At 53.9% G+C, this 24,909-nt stretch overlaps 1 protein-coding gene across 1 annotated transcript in view; it reads right to left on the bottom strand.

The window, feature by feature from the left end:
- The window catches only part of mboat7 (membrane bound O-acyltransferase domain containing 7), a 77,681-nt gene that overhangs the window by 3,325 nt on the left and 49,447 nt on the right, over nt 1–24,909 (bottom strand). Inside the window, exon 7 of the mRNA XM_072246343.1 lies at nt 1,651–1,815. Within this exon, the coding sequence (XP_072102444.1) occupies nt 1,651–1,815 (165 nt within the window). The remainder of the gene's footprint in view (nt 1–1,650; nt 1,816–24,909) is intronic.

Below are 24,909 nucleotides of genomic sequence, written 5' to 3' on the forward strand. Positions count from 1 at the left end.
TCTCCGGCGAGTGAGACTGGGAGAGATGGCAGTCTCCGGCGAGTGAGACTGGGAGAGACGGCAGTCTCCGGTGAGTGAGACTGGGAGAGACGGCAGTCTCCGGTGAGTGAGACTGGGAGAGACGGCAGTCTCCGGTGAGTGAGACTGGGAGAGATTGCAGTCTCCGGTGAGTGAGACTGGGAGAGACGGCAGTCTCCGGCGAGTGAGACTGGGAGAGATTGCAGTCTCCGGTGAGTGAGACTGGGACAGACGGCAGTCTCCGGTGAGTGAGACTGGGAGAGACGGCAGTCTCCGGTGAGTGAGACTGGGAGAGACGGCAGTCTCCGGTGAGTGAGACTGGGAGAGATTGCAGTCTCTGGTGAGTGAGACTGGGAGAGACTGCAGTCTCCGGTGAGTGAGACTGGGAGAGACGGCAGTCTCCGGCGAGTGAGACTGGGAGAGACGGCATTCTCCGGCCAGTGAGACTGGGAGAGATTGCAGTCTCCGGCCAGTGAGACTGGGAGAGACGGCAGTCTCCGGCCAGTGAGACTGGGAGAGACGGCAGTCTCCGGCCAGTGAGACTGGGAGAGACGGCAGTCTCCGGTGAGTGAGACTGGGAGAGATTGCAGTCTCTGGTGAGTGAGACTGGGAGAGACGGCAGTCTCCGGTGAGTGAGACTGGGAGAGACGGCAGTCTCCGGCGAGTGAGACTGGGAGAGACGGCATTCTCCGGCCAGTGAGACTGGGAGAGATTGCAGTCTCCGGCCAGTGAGACTGGGAGAGACGGCAGTCTCCGGCCAGTGAGACTGGGAGAGACGGCAGTCTCCGGCCAGTGAGACTGGGAGAGACGGCAGTCTCCGGCGAGTGAGACTGGGAGAGATGGCATTCTCCGGCCAGTGAGACTGGGAGAGATTGCAGTCTCCGGCCAGTGAGACTGGGAGAGACGGCAGTCTCCGGCCAGTGAGACTGGGAGAGACGGCAGTCTCTGGCCAGTGAGACTGGGAGTGACGGCAGTCTCCGGTGAGTGAGACTGGGAGAGACGGCAGTCTCCGGTGAGTGGGACTGGGAGAGACGGCAGTCTCTGGCGAGTGAGACTGGGAGAGACTACAGTGTCCGGTGAGTGAGACTGGGAGAGACGGCAGTCTCCGGTGAGTGAGACTGGGAGAGACGGCAGTCTCCGGTGAGTGAGACTGGGAGAGATGGCAGTCTCCGGTGAGTGAGACTGGGAGAGATAGCAGTCTCCGGTGAGTGAGACTGGGAGAGACGGCAGTCTCCGGTGAGTGAGACTGGGAGAGATTGCAGTCTCCGGTGAGTGAGACTGGGAGAGATTGCAATCTCCGGTGACTGAGGTTGGGAGAGATTGCAGTCTCCGGTGAGTGAGACTGGGAGAGATGCAGTCTCCGGTGAGTGAGACTGGGAGAGACGGCAGTCTCCGGTGAGTGAGACTGGGAGAGACGGCAGTCTCCGGTGAGTGAGACTGGGAGAGATTGCAGTCTCCGGTGAGTGAGACTGTTAGAGATTGCAGTCTCCGGTGACTGAGGTTGGGAGAGACGGCAGTCTCCGGTGAGTGAGATTGGGAGAGACGGCAGTCTCCGGTGAGTGAGACTGGGAGAGGCGGCAGTCTCCGGTGAGTGAGACTGGGAGAGACGGCAGTTGGACAGTGGGCACTCACCTCAGTAGCTTGGCCTTGACGGGGGCACGATGATAGATGTATGTGGCCAGCCACCACTGTACCGTCATGTTCCAATATTTCATCCCATCCTTGACGCTGCTGCAGAAGTCCGTGTTGTATGGGTCGATGTTACGGATTGTCTCGTAGTCATAATCCTGTGGCTCACTACATGGAGGGAGACAGACCAGACAGGGCGTCAGCAAGCAGTGGGTGGGGGGTGTTTGTTTGGCACTATTCCATCTGATAAGGACCTGGGGAGTCTTACAGAACCAAAGGACCCAGGAGTTCCCTGAAACACAGATACACAGAAAGCCTACAGCACAATACAGGCCCTTCGGCCCACAATGCTGTGCTGAACATGTACTTACTTTATATATTACCCAGGTTTACCCATAGCCCTCTATTATTCTGAGCTCCATGTAGCCATCTAGGAGCCTTTTAAAAGACCCTATCGTATTCGCCTCCACCACTGTCGCCAGCAGCCCATTCCACACACTCACCACTCTCTGAGTAAAAAACTTACCCCTGACATCTCCTCTGTACCTACTTCCAAGCACTTTAAAACTGTGCCCTCTCGTGCTAGCCACTTCAGCCCTGGGGAATAGCCTCTGACTATCCACACGATCAATGCCTCTCATCATCTTATACACCTCTATCAGGTCACCTCTCATCCTCCGTCACTCCAAGGGAAAAAGGCCCAGTAAGGCATGCTCCCCAATCCAGGCAACATCCTTGTAAATCTCTTCTGCAGCCTTTCTATAGTTTCCACATCCTTCCTGTAGTGAGGTGATCAGAAAAGTGCACAGCACTCTAAGTGGGGTCTGACCGGGGTCCTCTCAGCTCTTAAACATGCAGAATATTCTATATGAAAGTGCAGTCACAGGTAGACAGGGACCCTGGGGAGTGTTGTAGAACAGAGGGACCCTGGGGTACGGGGACATGGTTCCCTGAAAGTGGAGTTACAGGTAGCCAGGGACCCTGGGGAGTGTTGTAGGACAGGTGGCTCTGGGGTACAGGGACATGGTTCCCTGAAAGTGGAGTCACAGGTAGACAGGGCGGTGAAGAAGACATTTGCCACGCTGGCCTTCATCAGTCAGGGCACTGAGTACAAGAGTTGGGACGTTATGTTACAGTTGTACAAGACGTTGGTGAGGCCGCACTTGGAGTATTGTGTTCAGTTCTGGTCACCCTGCTGTAGGAAAGATGCCATTGAGCTGGAAAGAGTGCAGAGATTTACGAGGATATTACCGGGGCTTGAGAGACTGAGTTACGGAGAGAGGTTGGACAGGTTGGGACTTTATTCCTCGGAGTGTAGGAGACTGAGGGGTGACCTTACAGAGGTGTATAAAACCACGAGGGACACAGATAGGGTGAAAGTGCACAGTCTTTTCCCACAGGGCTGGGCAATCAAGAACCAGAGGGCACAGGTTTAAGGTGAGAGGGGAGAGAGATTCAATAGGGGCCCGAGGGGCAACTGTTTCACCCAGAGGGTGATCCGTCTATGGAACGAGCTGCCAGAGGAAGTGGCTGAGGCTGGAACATTAACAACATTTAAGACGTGAACAGGTACATGGATAGGAAGGTTTTCGAGGAATACAGGCCACATCTGGGCTGCTGGACTCCTAAGAAAGATATGGAGTCTTTGAAGAGGTTCACCAGGATGTTGTCTGGATTAGAGGGCGTGAGCTACAAGGAGAGGCTGGGCAAACTTGGGTTGTTTTCTCCAGAGTGCCAGTGGCTGAGGGGAGACCTGACAGAGGTTTCTAAGATTATGAGATTATAGAGCAGACAAACGATATCTGTTCCCCCAGAATGGAAATGTCTAATACCAGAGGGCACGCATTTCAGGTGAGAAGGGGAAAATTCAAAGGACACGTGAGGGGCAGATTTTCTTTTTTACACAGGGACGAGTAGGTGTCTGGAACATGACGCCCGGGTTGGTGGGGAAGGCAGATACAATAGAGGTGTATAAGAGGCTCTGAGGCACTCACATGTACGTGCAGAGAATGGAGGGAGATGGCCACTCTATACAGGGAACGGAGGGAGATGGACATTGTGTACGGGGAATACAGGGAGATGGACATCGTGGACGGGGAATGCAGGGAGATGGACATCGTGGACGGGGAACGGAGGGAGATGGACATCGTGGACGGGGAACGGAGGGAGATGGACATCGTGGACGGGGAACGGAGGGAGATGGACATCGTGGACGGGGAACGGAGGGAGATGGACATTGTGTACGGGGAACGGAGGGAGATGGACATTGTGTATGGGGAATGGAGGGAGATGGACATTGTGTGCGGGGAACGGAGGGAGATGGACATTGTGCCTGAGGAACGGAGGGAGATGGACATTGGGTACGGGGAACGGAGGGAGATGGACATTGTGTACGGGGAACGGAGGGAGATGGACATTGGGTACGGAGAACGGAGGGAGATTGACATTGTGTACGGGGAATGGAGGGAGATGGACATTGTGTATGGGGAATGGAGGGAGATGGACATTGTGTACGGGGAATGGAGGGAGATGGACATTGTGTATGGGGAATGGAGGGAGATGGACATTGTGTACGGGGAATGGAGGGAGATGGACATTGTGTACGGGGAATGGAGGGAGATGGACATTGTGTACGGGGAATGGAGGGAGATGGACATTGTGTATGGGGAATGGAGGGAGATGGACATTGTGTATGGGGAATGGAGGGAGATGGACATTGTGTATGGGGAATGGAGGGAGATGGACATTGTGTACGGGGAATGGAGGGAGATGGACATTGTGTACGGGGAATGGAGGGAGATGGACATTGTGTATGGGCAATGGAGGGAGATGGACATTGTGTACGGGGAATGGAGGGAGATGGACATTGTGTACAGGGAATGGAGGGAGATGGACATTGTGTACGGGGAACGGAGGGAGATGGACATTGTGTATGGGGAACGGAGGGAGATGGACATTGTGTACGGGGAATGGAGGGAGATGGACATTGTGTATGGGCAATGGAGGGAGATGGACATTGTGTATGGGGAATGGAGGGAGATGGACATTGTGTACGGGGAACGGAGGGAGATGGACATTGGGTACGGGGAACGGAGGGAGATGGACATTGTGTACGGGGAATGGAGGGAGATGGACATTGTGTATGGGCAATGGAGGGAGATGGACATTGTGTATGGGGAATGGAGGGAGATGGACATTGTGTACGGGGAACGGAGGGAGATGGACATTGGGTACGGGGAACGGAGGGAGATGGACATTGTGTACGGGGAATGGAGGGAGATGGACATTGTGTACGGGGAACGGAAGGAGATGGACATTGTGTACGGGGAATGGAGGGAGATGGACATTGTGTACGGGGAATGGAGGGAGATGGACATTGTGTACGGGGAATGGAAGGAGATGGACATTGTGTACGGGGAATGGAAAGAGATGGACATTGTGTACGGGGAATGGAGGGAGATGGACATTGTGTATGGGGAACGGAGGGAGATGGACATTGTGTATGGGGAATGGAGGGAGATGGACATTGTGTACGGGGAATGGAGGGAGATGGACATTGTGTACGGGGAATGGAGGGAGATGGACATTGTGTATGGGGAACGGAGGGAGATGGACATTGTGTACGGGGAATGGAGGGAGATGGACATTGTGTACGGGGAACGGAGGGAGATGGACATTGTGTACGGGGAACGGAGGGAGATGGACATTGTGTACGGGGAATGGAGGGAGATGGACATTGTGTACGGGGAATGGAGGGAGATGGACATTGTGTACGGGGAATGGAGGGAGATGGACATTGTGTACGGGGAACGGAGGGAGATGGACATTGTGTACGGGGAACGGAGGGAGATGGACATTGTGTACGGGGAACGGAGGGAGATGGACATTGTGTGTGGGGAACGGAGGGAGATGGACATTGTGTATGGGGATTGGAGGGAGATGGACATTGTGTACGGGGAATGGAGGGAGATGGACATTGTGTACGGGGAATGGAGGTTGTGGAGGGGAATGGAGGGAGATGGACATTGTGTATGGGGAACGGAGGGAGATGGACATTGTGTACGGGGAATGGAGGGAGATGGACATTGTGTACGGGGAATGGAGGGAGATGGACATTGTGTACGGGGAATGGAGGGAGATGGACATTGTGTACGGGGAATGGAGGGAGATGGACATTGTGTATGGGGAATGGAGGGAGATGGACATTGTGTACGGGGAACGGAGGGAGATGGACATTGTGTACAGGGAATGGAGGGAGATGGACATTGTGTATGGGGAACGCAGGGAGATGGACATTGTGTACGGGGAACGCAGGGAGATGGACATTGTGTATGGGGAATGGAGGGAGATGGACATTGTGTACGGGGAATGGAGGGAGATGGACATTGTGTACGGGGAACGGAGGGAGATGGACATTGTGTACGGGGAATGGAGGGAGATGGACATTGTGTATGGGGAATGGAGGGAGATGGACATTGTGTATGGGGAACGGAGGGAGATGGACATTGTGTACGGGGAATGGAGGGAGATGGACATTGTGTACGGGGAACGGAGGGAGATGGACATTGTGTACGGGGAATGGAGGGAGATGGACATTGTGTACGGGGAATGGAGGGAGATGGACATTGTGTACGGGGAATGGAGGGAGATGGACATTGTGTATGGGGAATGGAGGGAGATGGACATTGTGTACGGGGAATGGAGGGAGATGGACATTGTGTACGGGGAATGGAGGGAGATGGACATTGTGTACGGGGAATGGAGGGAGATGGACATTGTGTATGGGGAACGGAGGGAGATGGACATTGTGTACGGGGAATGGAGGGAGATGGACATTGTGTATGGGGAACGGAGGGAGATGGACATTGTGTACAGGGAATGGAGGGAGATGGACATTGTGTACGGGGAACGGAGGGAGATGGACATTGTGTACGGGGAACGGAGGGAGATGGACATTGTGTAGAGGGAATGGAGGGAGATGGACATTGTGTATGGGGAATGGAGGGAGATGGACATTGTGTACGGGGAATGGAGGGAGATGGACATTGTGTACGGGGAACGGAGGGAGATGGACATTGTGTACGGGGAACGGAGGGAGATGGACATTGCGTACGGGGAACGGAGGGAGATGGACATTGCGTACGGGGAACGGAGGGAGATGGACATTGTGTACGGGGAACGGAGGGAGATGGACATTGTGTAGAGGGAATGGAGGGAGATGGACATTGTGTATGGGGAATGGAGGGAGATGGACATTGTGTACGGGGAATGGAGGGAGATGGACATTGTGTATGGGGAACGGAGGGAGATGGACATTGTGTACGGGGAACGGAGGGAGATGGACATTGTGTATGGGGAATGGAGGGAGATGGACATTGTGTATGGGGAATGGAGGGAGATGGACATTGTGTATGGGGAACGGAGGGAGATGGACATTGTGTATGGGGAACGGAGGGAGATGGACATTGTGTATGGGGAACGGAGGGAGATGGACATTGTGTATGGGGAACGGAGGGAGATGGACATTGTGTACGGGGAATGGAGGGAGATGGACATTGTGTATGGGGAACGGAGGGAGATGGACATTGTGTACGGGGAACGGAGGGAGATGGACATTGCGTACGGGGAACGGAGGGAGATGGACATTGTGTACGGGGAATGGAGGGAGATGGACATTGCGTACGGGGAACGGAGGGAGATGGACATTGTGGAGGGGAACGGAGGGAGATGGACATTGCGTACGGGGAACGGAGGGAGATGGACATTGTGTACGGGGAATGGAGGGAGATGGACATTGTGTACGGGGAACGGAGGGAGATGGACATTGTGTACGGGGAATGGAGGGAGATGGACATTGTGTATGGGGAATGGAGGGAGATGGACATTGTGTACGGGGAATGGAGGGAGATGGACATTGTGTACGGGGAATGGAGGGAGATGGACATTGTGTATGGGGAACGGAGGGAGATGGACATTGTGTACGGGGAATGGAGGGAGATGGACATTGTGTATGGGGAACGGAGGGAGATGGACATTGTGTACAGGGAACGGAGGGAGATGGACATTGTGTACGGGGAATGGAGGGAGATGGACATTGTGTACGGGGAACGGAGGGAGATGGACATTGTGTACGGGGAACGGAGGGAGATGGACATTGTGTAGAGGGAATGGAGGGAGATGGACATTGTGTACGGGGAACGGAGGGAGATGGACATTGTGTACGGGGAACGGAGGGAGATGGACATTGTGTACGGGGAATGGAGGGAGATGGACATTGTGTACGGGGAATGGAGGGAGATGGACATTGTGTACGGGGAACGGAGGGAGATGGACATTGTGTATGGGGAACGGAGGGAGATGGACATTGTGTACGGGGAACGGAGGGAGATGGACATTGTGTACGGGGAACGGAGGGAGATGGACATTGTGTATGGGGAATGGAGGGAGATGGACATTGCGTACGGGGAACGGAGGGAGATGGACATTGCGTACGGGGAACGGAGGGAGATGGACATTGTGTACGGGGAACGGAGGGAGATGGACATTGCGTACGGGGAACGGAGGGAGATGGACATTGTGTACGGGGAACGGAGGGAGATGGACATTGTGTACGGGGAACGGAGGGAGATGGACATTGTGTACGGGAAACGGAGGGAGATGGACATTGTGTACGGGGAACGGAGGGAGATGGACATTGTGTACCGGGAATGGAGGGAGATGGACATTGTGTACCGGAACGGAGGGAGATGGACATTGTGTACGGGGAACGGAGGGAGATGGACATTGCGTACGGGAACGGAGGGAGATGGACATTGCGTACGGGGAACGGAGGGAGATGGACATTGTGTAGAGGGAACGGAGGGAGATGGACATTGTGTACGGGGAATGGAGGGAGATGGACATTGTATACGGGGAATGGAGGGAGATGGACATTGTGTACGGGGAACGGAGGGAGATGGACATTGTTACGGGGAACGGAGGAGATGGACATTGTGTATGGGGAATGGAGGGAGATGGACATTGTGTATGGGGAATGGAGGGAGATGGACATTGTGTATGGGGAATGGAGGGAGATGGACATTGTGTATGGGGAATGGAGGGAGATGGACATTGTGTACGGGGAATGGAGGGAGATGGACATTGTGTACGGGGAACGGAGGGAGATGGACGTTGTGTATGGGGAATGGAGGGAGATGGACATTGTGTACGGGGAACGGAGGGAGATGGACATTGTGTACGGGGAATGGAGGGAGATGGACATTGTGTATGGGGAATGGAGGGAGATGGACATTGTGTATGGGGAATGGAGGGAGATGGACATTGTGTACGGGGAACGGAGGGAGATGGACGTTGTGTACAGGGAATGGAGGGAGATGGACATTGTGTACGGGGAATGGAGGGAGATGGACATTGTGTACGGGGAACGGAGGGAGATGGACATTGTGTACGGGAACGGAGGGAGATGGACATTGTGTATGGGGAATGGAGGGAGATGGACATTGTGTACGGGGAATGGAGGGAGATGGACATTGTGTACGGGGAATGGAGGGAGATGGACATTGTGTACGGGGAATGGAGGGAGATGGACATTGTGTACGGGGAACGGAGGGAGATGGACATTGTGTACGGGAATGGAGGGAGATGGACATTGTGTACGGGGAATGGAGGGAGATGGACATTGTGTACGGGGAATGGAGGGAGATGGACATTGTGTATGGGAATGGAGGGAGATGGACATTGTGTGTGGGGACGGAGGGAGATGGACATTGTGAATGGGGAATGGAGGGAGATGGACATTGTGAATGGGGAATGGAGGGAGATGGACATTGTGTACGGGGAACGGAGGGAGATGGACATTGTGTACGGGGAACGGAGGGAGATGGACATTGTGTACGGGGAATGGAGGGAGATGGACATTGTGTACGGGGAATGGAGGGAGATGGACATTGTGTACGGGGAACGGAGGGAGATGGACATTGTGTACGGGGAACGGAGGGAGATGGACATTGTGTACGGGGAACGGAGGGAGATGGACATTGTGTACGGGGAACGGAGGGAGATGGACATTGTGTACGGGGAACGGAGGAGATGGACATTGTGTACCGGGGAACGGAGGGAGATGGACATTGTGTACGGGGAACGGAGGGAGATGGACATTGTGTATGGGGAACGGAGGGAGATGGACATTGTGTACGGGGAATGGAGGGAGATGGACATTGTGTATGGGGAATGGAGGGAGATGGACATTGTGTACGGGGAATGGAGGGAGATGGACATTGTGTACGGGGAATGGAGGGAGATGGACATTGTGTACGGGGAACGGAGGGAGATGGACATTGTGTACGGGGAATGGAGGGAGATGGACATTGTGTACGGGGAATGGAGGGAGATGGACATTGTGTACGGGGAATGGAGGGAGATGGACATTGGGTACGGGGAACGGAGGGAGATGGACATTGTGTACGGGGAATGGAGGAGATGGACATTGTGTACGGGGAATGGAGGGAGATGGACATTGTGTACGGGGAATGGAGGGAGATGGACATTGTGTACGGGGAATGGAGGGAGATGGACATTGTGTATGGGGAATGGAGGGAGATGGACATTGTGTACGGGGAATGGAGGGAGATGGACATTGTGTACGGGGAATGGAGGGAGATGGACATTGTGGAGGGGAATGGAGGGAGATGGACATTGTGTACGGGGAACGGAGGGAGATGGACATTGTGTACGGGGAATGGAGGGAGATGGACATTGTGTAGGGAATGGAGGGAGATGGACATTGTGTACAGGGAATGGAGGGAGATGGACATTGTGTATGGGGAATGGAGGGAGATGGACATTGTGTACGGGGAATGGAGGGAGATGGACATTGTGTATGGGGAATGGAGGGAGATGGACATTGTGTATGGGGAATGGAGGGAGATGGACATTGTGTATGGGGAACGGAGGGAGATGGACATTGTGTATGGGGAATGGAGGGAGATGGACATTGTGTACAGGGAATGGAGGGAGATGGACATTGTGTACAGGGAATGGAGGGAGATGGACATTGTGTACGGGGAATGGAGGGAGATGGACATTGTGTACAGGGAATGGAGGGAGATGGACATTGTGTACGGGGAATGGAGGGAGATGGACATTGTGTATGGGGAATGGAGGGAGATGGACATTGTGTACGGGGAACGGAGGGAGATGGACATTGTGTATGGGGAATGGAGGGAGATGGACATTGTGTATGGGGAATGGAGGGAGATGGACATTGTGTATGGGGAATGGAGGGAGATGGACATTGTGTACGGGGAATGGAGGGAGATGGACATTGTGTACGGGGGAATGGAGGGAGATGGACATTGTGTACGGGGAATGGAGGGAGATGGACATTGTGTATGGGGAATGGAGGGAGATGGACATTGTGTATGGGGAATGGAGGGAGATGGACATGGTGTTACGGGGAATGGAGGGAGATGGACATGGTGTACGGGGAATGGAGGGAGATGGACATTGTGTATGGGGAATGGAGGGAGATGGACATTGTGTATGGGGAATGGAGGGAGATGGACATTGTGTACGGGGAATGGAGGGAGATGGACATTGTGTATGGGAATGGAGGGAGATGGACATTGTGTACAGGGAACGGAGGGAGATGGACATTGTGTACGGGGAATGGAGGGAGATGGACATTGTGTACGGGTAACGGAGGGAGATGGACATTGTGTATGGGGAATGGAGGGAGATGGACATTGTGTACGGGGAATGGAGGGAGATGGACATTGTGTACGGGGAACGGAGGGAGATGGACATTGTGTATGGGGAATGGAGGGAGATGGACATTGTGTATGGGGAATGGAGGGAGATGGACATTGTGTACGGGGAACGGAGGGAGATGACGTTGTGTACAGGGAATGGAGGAAGATGGACATTGTGTATGGGGAATGGAGGGAGATGGACATTGTGTACGGGGAACGGAGGGAGATGGACATTGTGTACGGGGAATGGAGGGAGATGGACATTGTGTATGGGGATTGGAGAGAGATGGACATTGTGTACGGGTAACGGAGGGAGATGGACATTGTGTATGGGAATGGAGGGAGATGGACATTGTGTATGGGGAATGGAGGGAGATGGACCATTGTGTACGGGGAACGGAGGGAGATGGACATTGTGTATGGGGAATGGAGGGAGATGGACATTGTGTACGGGGAACGGAGGGAGATGGACATTGTGTACGGAGAACGGAGGAGATGGACATTGTGTACGGGGAACGGAGGGAGATGGACATTGTGTACGGGGAATGGAGGGAGATGGACATTGTGTACGGGGAACGGAGGGAGATGGACATTGTGTACGGGGAACGGAGGGAGATGGACATTGTGTACGGGGAATGGAGGGAGATGGACATTGTGTATGGGGAATGGAGGGAGATGGACATTGTGTACGGGGAATGGAGGGAGATGGACATTGTGTACGGGGAATGGAGGGGAGATGGACATTGTGTACGGGGAACGGAGGGAGATGGACATTGTGTACGGGGAATGGAGGGAGATGGACATGGTGTACGGGGAATGGAGGGAGATGGACATTGTGTATGGGGAATGGAGGGAGATGGACATTGTGTATAGGGAACGGAGGGAGATGGACATTGTGTACGGGGAATGGAGGGAGATGGACATTGTGTACGGGGAATGGAGGGAGATGGACATTGGGTACGGGAAACGGAGGGAGATGGACATTGTGTACGGGGAATGGAGGGAGATGGACATTGTGTGCGGGGAATGGAGGGAGATGGACATTGTGTACGGGGAATGGAGGGAGATGGACATTGTGTACGGGGAATGGAGGGAGATGGACATTGTGTACGGGGAACGGAGGGAGATGGACATTGTGTACGGGGAACGGAGGGAGATGGACATTGTGTACGGGGAACGGAGGGAGATGGACATTGTGTACGGGGAACGGAGGGAGATGGACATTGTGTACGGGGAATGGAGGGAGATGGACATGGTGTACGGGGAATGGAGGGAGATGGACATTGTGTATGGGGAATGGAGGGAGATGGACATTGTGTATCGGGAACGGAGGGAGATGGACATTGTGTACGGGGAATGGAGGGAGATGGACATTGTGTACGGGGAATGGAGGGAGATGGACATTGGGTACGGGGAACGGAGGGAGATGGACATTGTGTACGGGGAATGGAGGGAGATGGACATAGTGTACGGGGAATGGAGGGAGATGGACATTGTGTACGGGGAACGGAGGGAGATGGACATTGTGTACGGGGAACGGAGGGAGATGGACATTGTGTACGGGGAACGGAGGGAGATGGACATTGTGTACGGGGAACGGAGGGAGATGGACATTGTGTACGGGGAATGGAGGGAGATGGACATTGTGTACGGGGAATGGAGGGAGATGGACGTTGTGTACGGGGAATGGAGGGAGATGGACATTGTGTATGGGGAACGGAGGGAGATGGACATTGTGTACGGGGAACGGAGGGAGATGGACATTGTGTACGGGGAACGGAGGGAGATGGACATTGTGTACGGGGAACGGAGGGAGATGGACATTGTGTACGGGGAATGGAGGGAGATGGACATTGTGTACGGGGAACGGAGGGAGATGGACATTGTGTACGGGGAACGGAGGGAGATGGACGTTGTGTACGGGGAATGGAGGGAGATGGACGTTGTGTACGGGGAATGGAGGGAGATGGACGTTGTGTACGGGGAACGGAGGGAGATGGACATTGTGTACGGGGAATGGAGGGAGATGGACATTGTGTACGGGGAACGGAGGGAGATGGACATTGTGTACGGGGAACGGAGGGAGATGGACATTGTGTATGGGGAATGGGGAGATGGACATTGTGTACAGGGAATGGAGGGAGATGGACATTGTGTACGGGGAACGGAGGGAGATGGACATTGGGTACGGGGAATGGAGGGAGATGGACATTGTGTACGGGGAACGGAGGGAGATGGACATTGTGTACGGGGAACGGAGGGAGATGGACATTGTGTATGGGGAACGGAGGGAGATGGACATTGTGTATGGGGAACGGAGGGAGATGGACATTGTGTACGGGGAATGGAGGGAGATGGACATTGTGTACGGTGAATGGAGGGAGATGGACATTATGGACGGGGAATGGAGGGAGATGGACATTGTGTACGGGGAATGGAGGGAGATGGACATTATGTACGGTGAATGGAGGGAGATGGACATTATGGACGGGGAATGGAGGGAGATGGACATTGTGTATGGGGAATGGAGGGAGATGGACATTGTGTACGGGGAATGGAGGGAGATGGACATTGTGTACGGGGAATGGAGGGAGATGGACATTGTGTACAGGGAACGGAGGGAGATGGACATTGTGTACGGGGAATGGAGGGAGATGGACATTGTGTACGGGGAATGGAAGGAGATGGACATTGTGTACGGGGAATGGAAGGAGATGGACATTGTGTACGGGGAACGGAGGGAGATGGACATTGTGTACGGGGAACGGAGGGAGATGGACATTGTGTACGGGGAATGGAGGGAGATGGACATTGTGTACGGGGAATGGAGGGAGATGGACGTTGTGTACGGGGAATGGAGGGAGATGGACGTTGTGTATGGGGAATGGAGGGAGATGGACATTGTGTACGGGGAACGGAGGGAGATGGACATTGTGTACGGGGAACGGAGGGAGATGGACATTGTGTATGGGGAATGGGGAGATGGACATTGTGTACAGGGAATGGAGGGAGATGGACATTGTGTACAGGGAATGGAGGGAGATGGACATTGTGTACGGGGAACGGAGGGAGATGGACATTGTGTACGGGGAACGGAGGGAGATGGACGTTGTGTACGGGGAATGGAGGGAGATGGACGTTGTGTACGGGAATGGAGGGAGATGGACATTGTGTATGGGGAATGGAGGGAGATGGACATTGTGTATGGGGAATGGAGGGAGATGGACATTGTGTACGGGGAACGGAGGGAGATGGACATTGTGTACGGGGAATGGAGGGAGATGGACATTGTGTACGGGGAATGGAGGGAGATGGACATTGTGTACGGGGAATGGAGGGAGATGGACATTGTGTACGGGGAATGGAGGGAGATGGACATTGTGTACGGGGAACGGAGGGAGATGGACATTGTGTATGGGGAATGGAGGGAGATGGACATTGTGTACGGGGAACGGAGGGAGATGGACATTGTGTACGGGGAATGGAGGGAGATGGACATTGTGTACGGGGAATGGAGGGAGATGGACATTGTGTACGGGGAACGGAGGGAGATGGACATTGTGTATGGGGAATGGGGAGATGGACATTGTGTACAGGGAATGGAGGGAGATGGACATTGTGTACGGGGAACGGAGGGAGATGGACATTGGGTACGGGGAATGGAGGGAGATGGACATTGTGTACGGGGAACGGAGGGAGATGGACATTGTGTACGGGGAACGGAGGGAGATGGACATTGTGTATGGGGAACGGAGGGAGATGGACATTGTGTATGGGGAACGGAGGGAGATGGACATTGTGTACGGGGAATGGAGGGAGATGGACATTGTGTACGGTGAATGGAGGGAGATGGACATTATGGACGGGGAATGGAGGGAGATGGACATTGTGTACGGGGAATGGAGGGAGATGGACATTATGTACGGTGAATGGAGGGAGATGGACATTATGGACGGGGAATGGAGGGAGATGGACATTGTGTACGGGGAATGGAGGGAGATGGACATTGTGTACGGGGAATGGAGGGAGATGGACATTGTGTATGGGGAATTGAGGGAGATGGACATTGTGTACAGGGAACGGAGGGAGATGGACATTGTGTACGGGGAATGGAGGGAGATGGACATTGTGTACGGGGAATGGAAGGAGATGGACATTGTGTACGGGGAATGGAAGGAGATGGACATTGTGTACGGGAATGGAGGGAGATGGACATTGTGTATGGGGAACGGAGGGAGATGGACATTGTGTATGGGGAATGGAGGGAGATGGACATTGTGTATGGGGAATGGAGGGAGATGGACATTGTGTACGGGGAACGGAGGGAGATGGACATTGTGTACGGGGAATGGAGGGAGATGGACATTGTGTACGGGGAATGGAGGGAGATGGACATTGTGTATGGGGAATGGAGGGAGATGGACATTGTGTACGGGGAACGGAGGGAGATGGACATTGTGTACGGGGAACGGAGGGAGATGGACATTGTGTACGGGGAACGGAGGGAGATGGACATTGTGTGTGGGGAACGGAGGGAGATGGACATTGTGTATGGGGATTGGAGGGAGATGGACATTGTGTACGGGGAATGGAGGGAGATGGACATTGTGTACGGGGAATGGAGGTTGTGGAGGGGAATGGAGGGAGATGGACATTGTGTATGGGGAACGGAGGGAGATGGACATTGTGTACGGGGAATGGAGGGAGATGGACATTGTGTACGGGGAATGGAGGGAGATGGACATTGTGTACGGGGAATGGAGGGAGATGGACATTGTGTATGGGGAATGGAGGGAGATGGACATTGTGTATGGGGAACGGAGGGAGATGGACATTGTGTATGGGGAACGGAGGGAGATGGAGATTGTGTACAGGGAATGGAGGGAGATGGACATTGTGTATGGGGAACGCAGGGAGATGGACATTGTGTACGGGGAACGGAGGGAGATGGACATTGTGTACGGGGAATGGAGGGAGATGGACATTGTGTATGGGGAATGGAGGGAGATGGACATTGTGTACGGGGAATGGAGGGAGATGGACATTGTGTACGGGGAACGGAGGGAGATGGACATTGTGTACGGGGAATGGAGGGAGATGGACATTGTGTATGGGGAATGGAGGGAGATGGACATTGTGTACGGGGAACGGAGGGAGATGGACATTGTGTACGGGGAATGGAGGGAGATGGACATTGTGTACGGGGAACGGAGGGAGATGGACATTGTGTACGGGGAACGGAGGGAGATGGACATTGTGTACGGGGAATGGAGGGAGATGGACATTGTGTACGGGGAATGGAGGGAGATGGACATTGTGTATGGGGAATGGAGGGAGATGGACATTGTGTACGGGGAATGGAGGGAGATGGACATTGTGTACGGGGAATGGAGGGAGATGGACATTGTGTACGGGGAACGGAGGGAGATGGACATTGTGTACGGGGAATGGAGGGAGATGGACATTGTGTATGGGGAACGGAGGGAGATGGACATTGTGTACAGGGAATGGAGGGAGATGGACATTGTGTACGGGGAATGGAGGGAGATGGACATTGTGTACGGGGAATGGAGGGAGATGGACATTGTGTACGGGGAACGGAGGGAGATGGACATTGTGTACGGGGAATGGAGGGAGATGGACATTGTGTACGGGGAATGGAGGGAGATGGACATTGTGTACGGGGAACGGAGGGAGATGGACATTGTGTATGGGGAATGGAGGGAGATGGACATTGTGTACGGGGAACGGAGGGAGATGGACATTGTGTACGGGGAATGGAGGGAGATGGACATTGTGTACGGGGAATGGAGGGAGATGGACATTGTGTACGGGGAACGGAGGGAGATGGACATTGTGTATGGGGAATGGGGAGATGGACATTGTGTACAGGGAATGGAGGGAGATGGACATTGTGTACGGGGAACGGAGGGAGATGGACATTGGGTACGGGGAATGGAGGGAGATGGACATTGTGTACGGGGAACGGAGGGAGATGGACATTGTGTACGGGGAACGGAGGGAGATGGACATTGTGTATGGGGAACGGAGGGAGATGGACATTGTGTATGGGGAACGGAGGGAGATGGACATTGTGTACGGGGAATGGAGGGAGATGGACATTGTGTACGGTGAATGGAGGGAGATGGACATTATGGACGGGGAATGGAGGGAGATGGACATTGTGTACGGGGAATGGAGGGAGATGGACATTGTGTACGGTGAATGGAGGGAGATGGACATTATGGACGGGGAATGGAGGGAGATGGACATTGTGTACGGGGAATGGAGGGAGATGGACATTGTGTACGGGGAATGGAGGGAGATGGACATTGTGTATGGGGAATGGAGGGAGATGGACATTGTGTACGGGGAACGGAGGGAGATGGACATTGTGTACGGGGAATGGAGGGAGATGGACATTGTGTACGGGGAATGGAAGGAGATGGACATTGTGTACGGGGAATTGAAGGAGATGGACATTGTGTATGGGGAATGGAGGGAGATGGACATTGTGTACGGGGAATGGAGGGAGATGGACATTGTGTACGGGGAATGGAGGGAGATGGACATTGTGTACGGGGAATGGAGGGAGATGGACATTGTGTATGGGGAACGGAGGGAGATGGACATTGTGTATGGGGAATGGAGGGAGATGGACATTGTGTATGGGGAATGGAGGGAGATGGACATTGTGTACGGGGAACGGAGGGAGATGGACATTGTGTACGGGGAATGGAGGGAGATGGACATTGTGTACGGGGAATGGAGGGAGATGGACATTGTGTATGGGGAATGGAGGGAGATGGACATTGTGTACGGGGAATGGAGGGAGATGGACATTGTGTACGGGGAACGGAGGGAGATGGACATTGTGTACGGGGAACGGAGGGAGATGGACATTGTGTACGGGGAACGGAGGGAGATGGACATTGTGTGTGGGGAACGGAGGGAGATGGACATTGTGTATGGGGATTGGAGGGAGATGGACATTGTGTACGGGGAATGGAGGGAGATGGACATTGTGTACGGGGAATGGAGGTTGTGGAGGGGAATGGAGGGAGATGGACATTGTGTATGGGGAACGGAGGGAGATGGACATTGTGTACGGGGAATGGAGGGAGATGGACATTGTGTACGGGGAATGGAGGGAGATGGACATTGTGTATGGGGAACGGAGGGAGATGGACATTGTGTATGGGGAACGGAGGGAGATGGAGATTGTGTACAGGGAATGGAGGGAGATGGACATTGTGTATGGGGAACGCAGGGAGATGGACATTGTGTACGGGGAACGGAGGGAGATGGACATTGTGTACGGGGAATGGAGGGAGATGGACATTGTGTATGGGGAATGGAGGGAGATGGACATTGTGTACGGGGAATGGAGGGAGATGGACATTGTGTACGGGGAACGGAGGGAGATGGACATTGTGTACGGGGAATGGAGGGAGATGGACATTGTGTACGGGGAATGGAGGGAGATGGACATTGTGTACGGGGAACGGAGGGAGATGGACATTGTGTACGGGGAACGGAGGGAGATGGACATTGTGTACGGGGAACGGAGGGAGATGGACATTGTGTACGGGGAATGGAGGGAGATGGACATTGTGTACGGGGAATGGAGGGAGATGGACATTGTGTACGGGGAATGGAGGGAGATGGACATTGTGTACGGGGAATGGAGGGAGATGGACATTGTGTACGGGGAATGGAGGGAGATGGACATTGTGTACGGGGAATGGAGGGAGATGGACATTGTGTATGGGGAACGGAGGGAGATGGACATTGTGTACGGGGAATGGAGGGAGATGGACATTGTGTATGGGGAACGGAGGGAGATGGACATTGTGTACAGGGAATGGAGGGAGATGGACATTGTGTACGGGGAACGGAGGGAGATGGACATTGTGTACGGGGAACGGAGGGAGATGGACATTGTGTAGAGGGAATGGAGGGAGATGGACATTGTGTATGGGGAATGGAGGGAGATGGACATTGTATACGGGGAATGGAGGGAGATGGACATTGTGTACGGGGAATGGAGGGAGATGGACATTGTGTATGGGGAACGGAGGGAGATGGACATTGTGTACGGGGAATGGAGGGAGATGGACATTGTGTATGGGGAACGGAGGGAGATGGACATTGTGTATGGGGAATGGAGGGAGATGGACATTGTGTACGGGGAACGGAGTGAGATGGACATTGTGTACGGGGAACGGAGGGAGATGGACATTGTGTACGGGGAACGGAGGGAGATGGACATTGTGTACGGGGAACGGAGGGAGATGGACATTGTGTACGGGGAACGGAGGGAGATGGACATTGTGTACGGGGAACGGAGGGAGATGGACATTGTGTAGAGGGAATGGAGGGAGATGGACATTGTGTATGGGGAATGGAGGGAGATGGACATTGTATACGGGGAATGGAGGGAGATGGACATTGTGTACGGGGAATGGAGGGAGATGGACATTGTGTATGGGGAACGGAGGGAGATGGACATTGTGTACGGGGAATGGAGGGAGATGGACATTGTGTATGGGGAATGGAGGGAGATGGACATTGTGTATGGGGAACGGAGGGAGATGGACATTCTGTATGGGGAACGGAGGGAGATGGACATTGTGTATGGGGAACGGAGGGAGATGGACATTGTGTACGGGGAATGGAGGGAGATGGACATTGTGTATGGGGAACGGAGGGAGATGGACATTGTGTACGGGGAACGGAGGGAGATGGACATTGCGTACGGGGAACGGAGGGAGATGGACATTGTGTACGGGGAATGGAGGGAGATGGACATTGCGTACGGGGAACGGAGGGAGATGGACATTGTGGAGGGGAACGGAGGGAGATGGACATTGCGTACGGGGAACGGAGGGAGATGGACATTGTGTACGGGGAATGGAGGGAGATGGACATTGTGTACGGGGAACGGAGGGAGATGGACATTGTGTACGGGGAATGGAGGGAGATGGACATTGTGTACGGGGAATGGAGGGAGATGGACATTGTGTACGGGGAATGGAGGGAGATGGACATTGTGTATGGGGAACGGAGGGAGATGGACATTGTGTACGGGGAATGGAGGGAGATGGACATTGTGTATGGGGAACGGAGGGAGATGGACATTGTGTACAGGGAACGGAGGGAGATGGACATTGTGTACAGGGAATGGAGGGAGATGGACATTGTGTACGGGGAACGGAGGGAGATGGACATTGTGTACGGGGAACGGAGGGAGATGGACATTGTGTAGAGGGAATGGAGGGAGATGGACATTGTGTATGGGGAATGGAGGGAGATGGACATTGTATACGGGGAATGGAGGGAGATGGACATTGTGTACGGGGAAGGGAGGGAGATGGACATTGTGTATGGGGAACGGAGGGAGATGGACATTGTGTACGGGGAATGGAGGGAGATGGACATTGTGTACGGGGAACGGAGGGAGATGGACATTGTGTACGGGGAATGGAGGGAGATGGACATTGTGTATGGGGAATGGAGGGAGATGGACATTGTGTACGGGGAATGGAGGGAGATGGACATTGTGTACGGGGAATGGAGGGAGATGGACATTGTGTATGGGGAACGGAGGGAGATGGACATTGTGTACGGGGAACGGAGGGAGATGGACATTGCGTACGGGGAACGGAGGGAGATGGACATTGTGTACGGGGAATGGAGGGAGATGGACATTGCGTACGGGGAACGGAGGGAGATGGACATTGTGGAGGGGAACGGAGGGAGATGGACATTGCGTACGGGGAACGGAGGGAGATGGACATTGTGTACGGGGAACGGAGGGAGATGGACATTGTGTACGGGGAACGGAGGGAGATGGACATTGTGTACGGGGAATGGAGGGAGATGGACATTGTGTACGGGGAATGGAGGGAGATGGACATTGTGTACGGGGAATGGAGGGAGATGGACATTGTGTACGGGGAATGGAGGGAGATGGACATTGTGTATGGGGAACGGAGGGAGATGGACATTGTGTACGGGGAATGGAGGGAGATGGACATTGTGTATGGGGAACGGAGGGAGATGGACATTGTGTACAGGGAACGGAGGGAGATGGACATTGTGTACAGGGAATGGAGGGAGATGGACATTGTGTACGGGGAACGGAGGGAGATGGACATTGTGTACGGGGAACGGAGGGAGATGGACATTGTGTAGAGGGAATGGAGGGAGATGGACATTGTGTATGGGGAATGGAGGGAGATGGACATTGTATACGGGGAATGGAGGGAGATGGACATTGTGTACGGGGAAGGGAGGGAGATGGACATTGTGTACGGGGAACGGAGGGAGATGGACATTGTGTACGGGGAACGGAGGGAGATGGACATTGTGTACGGGGAATGGAGGGAGATGGACATTGTGTACGGGGAACGGAGGGAGATGGACATTGTGTACGGGGAACGGAGGGAGATGGACATTGTGTACGGGGAACGGAGGGAGATGGACATTGTGTACGGGGAACGGAGGGAGATGGACATTGTGTACGGGGAACGGAGGGAGATGGACATTGTGTACGGGGAACGGAGGGAGATGGACATTGTGTACGGGGAACGGAGGGAGATGGACATTGTGTACGGGGAACGGAGGGAGATGGACATTGTGTACGGGGAACGGAGGGAGATGGACATTGTGTACGGGGAACGGAGGGAGATGGACATTGTGTACGGGGAACGGAGGGAGATGGACATTGTCTACGGGGAACGGAGGGAGATGGACATTGTGTACGGGAAATGGAGGGAGATGGACATTGTGTACGGGGAATGGAGGGAGATGGACATTGTGTACGGGGAATGGAGGGAGATGGACATTGTGTATGGGGAATGGAGGGAGATGGACATTGTGGAGGGGAATGGAGGGAGATGGACATTGTGTACGGGGAACGGAGGGAGATGGACATTGTGTAGGGAATGGAGGGAGATGGACATTGTGTACGGGGAACGGAGGGAGATGGACATTGTGTAGGGAATGGAGGGAGATGGACATTGTGTACGGGGAATGGAGGGAGATGGACATTGTGTACGGGGAATGGAGGGAGATGGACATTGTGTACGGGGAATGGAGGGAGATGGACATTGTGTACGGGGAATGGAGGGAGATGGACATTGTGTACGGGGAATGGAGGGAGATGGACATTGTGTACGGGGAATGGAGGGAGATGGACATTGTGTACGGGGAATGGAGGGAGATGGACATTGTGTACGGGGAATGGAGGGAGATGGACATTGTGTACGGGGAATGGAGGGAGATGGACATTGTGTACGGGGAATGGAGGGAAATGGACATTGTGGAGGGGAATGGAGGGAGATGGACATTGTGTACGGGGAACGGAGGGAGATGGACATTGTGTACGGGGAATGGAGGGAGATGGACATTGTGTATGGGGAATGGAGGGAGATGGACATTGTGTAGGGAATGGAGGGAGATGGACATTGTGTACAGGGAATGGAGGGAGATGGACATTGTGTACGGGGAATGGAGGGAGATGGACATTGTGTATGGGGAATGGAGGGAGATGGACATTGTGTACGGGGAACGGAGGGAGATGGACATTGTGTATGGGGAACGGAGGGAGATGGACATTGTGTAGGGAATGGAGGGAGATGGACATTGTGTACAGGGAATGGAGGGAGATGGACATTGTGTACGGGGAATGGAGGGAGATGGACATTGTGTACGGGGAATGGAGGGAGATGGACATTGTGTACGGGGAATGGAGGGAGATGGACATTGTGTATGGGGAACGGAGGGAGATGGACATTGTGTATGGGGAACGGAGGGAGATGGACATTGTGTACGGGGAACGGAGGGAGATGGACATTGTGTACGGGGAACGGAGGGAGATGGACATTGTGTACGGGGAATGGAGGGAGATGGACATTGTGTACGGGGAATGGAGGGAGATGGACATTGTGTACGGGGAATGGAGGGAGATGGACATTGTGTACGGGGAATGGAGGGAGATGGACATTGTGTACGGGGAATGGAGGGAGATGGACATTGTGTATGGGGAATGGAGGGAGATGGACATTGTGTACGGGGAATGGAGGGAGATGGACATGGTGTACGGGGAATGGAGGGAGATGGACATGGTGTACGGGGAATGGAGGGAGATGGACATTGTGTATGGGGAATGGAGGGAGATGGACATTGTGTATGGGGAATGGAGGGAGATGGACATTGTGTACGGGGAATGGAGGGAGATGGACATTGTGTACGGGGAATGGAGGGAGATGGACATTGTGTACGGGGAACGGAGGGAGATGGACATTGTGTACGGGGAATGGAGGGAGATGGACATTGTGTATGGGGAATGGAGGGAGATGGACATTGTGTACGGGGAACGGAGGGAGATGGACATTGTGTACGGGGAACGGAGGGAGATGGACATTGTGTATGGGGAATGGAGGGAGATGGACATTGTGTATGGGGAATGGAGGGAGATGGACGTTGTGTACGGGGAACGGAGGGAGATGGACGTTGTGTACAGGGAATGGAGGAAGATGGACATTGTGTACGGGGAATGGAGGGAGATGGACATTGTGTACGGGGAACGGAGGGAGATGGACATTGTGTACGGGGAATGGAGGGAGATGGACATTGTGTATGGGGATTGGAGGGAGATGGACATTGTGTACGGGTAACGGAGGGAGATGGACATTGTGTATGGGGAATGGAGGGAGATGGACATTGTGTATGGGGAATGGAGGGAGATGGACATTGTGTACGGGGAACGGAGGGAGATGGACATTGTGTACGGGGAATGGAGGGAGATGGACATTATGGACGGGGAATGGAGGGAGATGGACATTATGGACGGGGAATGGAGGGAGATGGACATTATGGACGGGGAATGGAGGGAGATGGACATTGTGTACGGGGAATGGAGGGAGATGGACATTGTGTATGGCGAATGGAGGGAGATGGACATTGTGTACGGGGAACGGAGGGAGATGGACATTGGGTACAGGGAACGGAGGGAGATGGACATTGTGTACGGGGAATGGAGGGAGATGGACATTGTGTACGGGGAATGGAGGGAGATGGACATTGTGTACGGGGAATGGAGGGAGATGGACATTGTGTACAGGGAATGGAGGGAGATGGACATTGTGTATGGGGAACGGAGGGAGATGGACATTATGGACGGGGAATGGAGGGAGATGGACATTGTGTACGGGGAATGGAGGGAGATGGACATTGTGTACAGGGAATGGAGGGAGATGGACATTGTGTATGGGGAACGGAGGGAGATGGACATTGTGTATGGGGAATGGAGGGAGATGGACATTGTGTACGGGGAATGGAGGGAGATGGACATTATGGACGGGGAATGGAGGGAGATGGACATTGTGTACGGGGAATGGAGGGAGATGAACATTATGGACGGGGAACGGAGGGAGATGGACATTGTGTACGGGGAATGGAGGGAGATGGACATTGTGTATGGGGAATGGAGGGAGATGGACGTTGT

Source organism: Mobula birostris, chromosome 29, assembly GCF_030028105.1.
Source record: "Mobula birostris isolate sMobBir1 chromosome 29, sMobBir1.hap1, whole genome shotgun sequence".
Classification (NCBI taxonomy): Eukaryota; Metazoa; Chordata; class Chondrichthyes; order Myliobatiformes; family Myliobatidae; genus Mobula; species Mobula birostris.